This window comes from Sitodiplosis mosellana, unplaced genomic scaffold (assembly GCF_009176505.1).
Source record: "Sitodiplosis mosellana isolate CC-2019 unplaced genomic scaffold, AAFC_SMos_1.0 Smas_scaffold_6406, whole genome shotgun sequence".
Taxonomy (NCBI): Eukaryota; Metazoa; Arthropoda; class Insecta; order Diptera; family Cecidomyiidae; genus Sitodiplosis; species Sitodiplosis mosellana.
Window position 1 is genome coordinate 1 of NW_022601636.1, and position 4,377 is coordinate 4,377.

At 35.2% G+C, this 4,377-nt stretch overlaps 1 protein-coding gene across 1 annotated transcript; it reads right to left on the reverse strand.

The window, feature by feature from the left end:
• Nucleotides 1–3: 3 nt before the first annotated feature.
• On the reverse strand, nucleotides 4–1,680 carry LOC129579681 (beta-1,4-mannosyltransferase egh-like; the record flags this gene model as incomplete). Its single annotated transcript, XM_055469846.1, has 4 exons — nucleotides 4–278; nucleotides 589–732; nucleotides 886–1,457; nucleotides 1,644–1,680. Coding segments are annotated over 4 exons (1,028 nt in total), but the record flags the coding sequence as incomplete, so codon positions are not given.
• Between the last annotated feature and the right edge of the window lie 2,697 nt (nucleotides 1,681–4,377).

Sequence of the window (4,377 nt, forward strand, 5' to 3'; positions counted from 1 at the left end):
GTCAATGGTATTGTAGCCCATGCGTAAATACTACAACCAAGCAGTAGCTTGTATTTCAATGGAATCATTCTGGAATGCACCACCAAGAGGATGCCGACGAGCCATCGTTTGCGTTGCTGCACATAATCCAGCAAAGTAAATGGCGACTTTTCGTGCATTTCACCCTCGATGAAATCGAATGTGAATCCTTGTCTGAATGCCCGCATCGCAAAGAAACAATCCTCGGCCACCGAACCATCGATTCCGTTGTCGAATGACACTTGCTTTTCGGCTTGATACTGTTTTTGAACATTGAACATTGAACAACATTTTCAATCAATTTTCAAAGAAAGACTACCAGCTTTGCCCTATTTGAACTTTTCATGATATTTGTACGTGAAATTTATAAGTCCATCTATTGAAAAAACCCAAAATCAATGAAAGTTCAAAGTTTTTCATAGATTATCTATGGTATTTACATGTGACACATACAGCGCCATCTATTGAAAAAAGTCACAATCGTGTCAAGTTGAAATAAGGCAAAATAACCCAGAAAATGGTTGTCATTCTTTGAAGAAACAAAAAGTGCCCAAATGTCAAAGCACTCACTTGAGTCACAACGTACGATCCTTTCCAACTGAACAATGGCTTGTGGAAGAATTTAAATTGAAAACGCAATTTTCCCATGTCATCACTCACACGAAAACTGTCGGATAGTGTTGTGAACCAATTGACAACCTTTTCATTGGCATACTGGAAAACGAATAATGTGTAAATTATTTTATGGCAGATTTAGTCACTTTACTCAATGTCACTTGAATAACTGAATTCAGTTGAATCCAAATCCCACGCAAATTGACATGGTAATTTTGTTCGAGCGAAATTGAACTGTTAAGCGTCGCTTACCGTGATTAATCCTTGTCCGAATGGATGTTTTCCATCCAGAACAAAGTTGATGATACCGCGTACACTGTTCTCCGTCAACAGTGTCTCTTCATCCAAGTGGACAATCCAATCGGTGCTGTTAAGTACATTGACATGATCCTCGAGACAATATTGTAGCGCACGCGATTTGTACAGTGCCCCAGTTCTTGTTTGATAGTCTAATGGCACAACGACCTCACGAATGCCTCCATGGCTTGGATGTTTTGACAAATTGATTGGTTTATCGGTGACCACTTCTATAAGGAAATTTTCGAGGCCAACATCCAGACATGTGTTAATGTTTCGTGCTACATTCGCACGTACCAAGTGTGGAAAATCGCCCCGTGTCACAACTCGTATGCATATGAACGGTGCCAACAGTGGACTTCCCTTGAGCACAACTTTGTCCGGAAACGCATTGTAAAATACTAGACCGCAAAAGTTGAACAATACTTGTGGTATAGTCAGGAATGTTAGGAATCTCAACGAATACAATATGGTTGTGAGAATCAGGCCATATTCCGTCCACGGATCAAACGAAATGTTCAAGACGTCTGGTGAATTGTTTAAGAATATAGTAATCAAAGTAAAAAGCAATATGCAATGTAGTACATGTTTGTACGTCGAACTCAGCATGCTGATTAAATTCCTTTCAAAGATCCTTTGTTGCTTCGAAAGTAAAAAAATGCTGTTGATGAACGTGAATGGAAATGATTTGGGAATAAAATTCAATAGCTCACCTAATAAAGAATCGACAACACGGCAATTTAGAATGAAATTGATTTACTTTGGTTGTTGTCATTTGCCAAAATTTTGTACTATTTCATAAAATAAATATCTTATCACCAACGTTGTTATCATTCACTTTCATTCCATTTCCAATCAACTTATCGATCGTAATCCAATTGATACGGCCAATGAACGAAAAAAGTTGGTCAACGAATGAAACCAATTCACTCACATATTAGTTGTTTTTGGTAATGGATCTCCTTATCAGAGCATAGTCCAACAAACGCTTTTTTGCTTTATTTGTAGAAATGAATCATATCGGGCCAATATGAATCACGATTATAATGTTTTAACTAAAATTCAGAACACAATGATAATTTTCGTTCAACAAAGCTCCTTTGTATCTCAATGAAAAAAACTACGCTACAAATATACCATACGGTGATATTCCGTGACTACAAAATTGGTTAAAGTTTGAATTCTATGGGTGCCGCCGTGTTGAAAATTTACGTGCGATATGGTGCACGCACTCAATAGTTCCACTTATTTTAATAAGGAATCTATATAGGTGGCGCTGCCACATCATCATTGACATCGACTCAAATACTGTCAAATATCATAACATTGTTTATATAGGCTTTCATCGCAGTACGAAATATACCGCGTGTATTCCCTGCGCACGCTGCGCTTATACCATATTCACGCTTACGCTTATTTTATACATAGTTTAATACAGAGTCGAAGGTATATTTGAGGCATATTTTTAGCGTGAACCGCATGCAAAGCATATGGATAGCATACGCTAAGTCAAAGTATTCTATACGTACGTTTTGCATGCGTTTCACGCTAAAAATATGCCTTAAATATACCTTCGACTCTGTATTAAACGATGTATAAAATAAGCGTAGGCGTGAATATGGTATTAACGCAGCGTGCGCATGGAATACACGCGGTATATTTGTAGCGTAGTTTTTTTTATTGGGATGTAGTTGTTTTGTTGTCGAATCGAATGGTAGAAAACGAATGATCCGCTGGGAATGTACGTGCGCACCAAAAATAAATACCACTGGATAAATTAAAACAATTAGTTGATGAAAACCATCTCATGATAAATGTAGTGAAATGAAAATCTGGCTACAAAAACGTCCATTCAATAGCAATGTGCAATGATCATGCAACGAAATTAAATAGATTTATCAAGATGAAAATGCTCGTTTGCATTTTTTTAGTTGTGCAATGTTTGAATAAACATATTGAAGCAAGGAACGGTCATTTCCGGGAAATTCGTTGCAGATAATAGAATGTGGACCGAATTTGATTTGAAAGTATCAGTTGAGTCAAGAGATTTCACCAAGAAATCCTATTTCGAAGAAACACCATTTCTAAGACTGATTCAAAGTTGATTTAATTGATAAGTTCGATGGCTTCGACTATAAAACACATTCGTTGTTTTGCTTGGCTTCAGAGTGAGTTTCACAGATGCAGTGGACAGTGGACAGTACACAGAATACAATAGCAAGATGAATCCATATATTTTGTTTGCATTTTTATTGTTAGCAATCAGCCAAGTAAGTGAATTTCAATTGTGACAAATGTGTCAAAATGTTTAATCGTTGTTTTTTTTTTCAAGGTTTATGATGTTGTTGGACATGAATATCCCGATGATGATGGGTGGCTCGAACCTATTCCCTAAAAATAGGTTTCGAATAAAAGCAAACCAATTATTCGTCGAGAGAACACATCCATCCAGGCTAACATCTTCCTGCTGCCACGCTGGTTGATAGATGTCGTGTCGTCAAATATTCTATATTTAAATGTTGAATGATCGATATTGAAATGAAATAAAGTAAAATTCTCGAAATAAATCCAGTGTGCAATTTATTCTTTCTAGTTGTGGAATGTTCAAAACTAATTATTCAAGGCAGCAAGAAATCAAAATATTTACATACAAAGGAAGCTTTGTTGAACGAAAATTATGATTGTGTATTGCAGTTAAATGTATGGCGATTGAAGCGTAGTAAGTGAAAAATAAAAAATAGAAATTGTCATGTATTAAGAATATTGTCTTACAGTTCCGAGTAGTTTCGAATATTTGAACCTTGGTTCTACAAGTAATTTATCAGTATCATTTGAAGTATGAATTAATTCTTATCAATAACAATCTCATTTCCACTTGGCTTTACGGCACAAATTGAATCTTCAAAATTTATTTATTATCAGCAGTTCCTACGAATTTTCGATCGCATTTTGTGAACGTGCAATAAATTTAATTGAAAAAAATCTTCGAACACATTCAATTCGTTGAAAGGTTGAACAAAGTCAAAGTTTTTTCTATAGGGTTTCTTTCAGAAATTGAGAATTCATTTGCAAAGAAAATGAAACAAAAACTACGAAAATAAAATTAAAAGCTTTTTTTTATATAGCATATAGTGTTTCGAACCTTTATTGTTGCATATAAAAACACACAAAATCGTTTATGCAATCAAAGAAATGACATATCCCATTCAAAGGAAAACACAGTGTTCAGCGATTTATGGTTTACATAATCTGAAAATCTAGATTTTACAAATAAAATACGCATCCGGATCTAATCTAGATATTTTTCAGTATCTGAGGTGCACACAGTAGAATAATTTATTTTTCTTATCGAATTTGTTTGGGCTGTTTTGGATTCAATTTATTTTTAATTCTGAATTGAATAGAATAATGATAACAATGACTACGATGACAGTGAATCTGATGTCA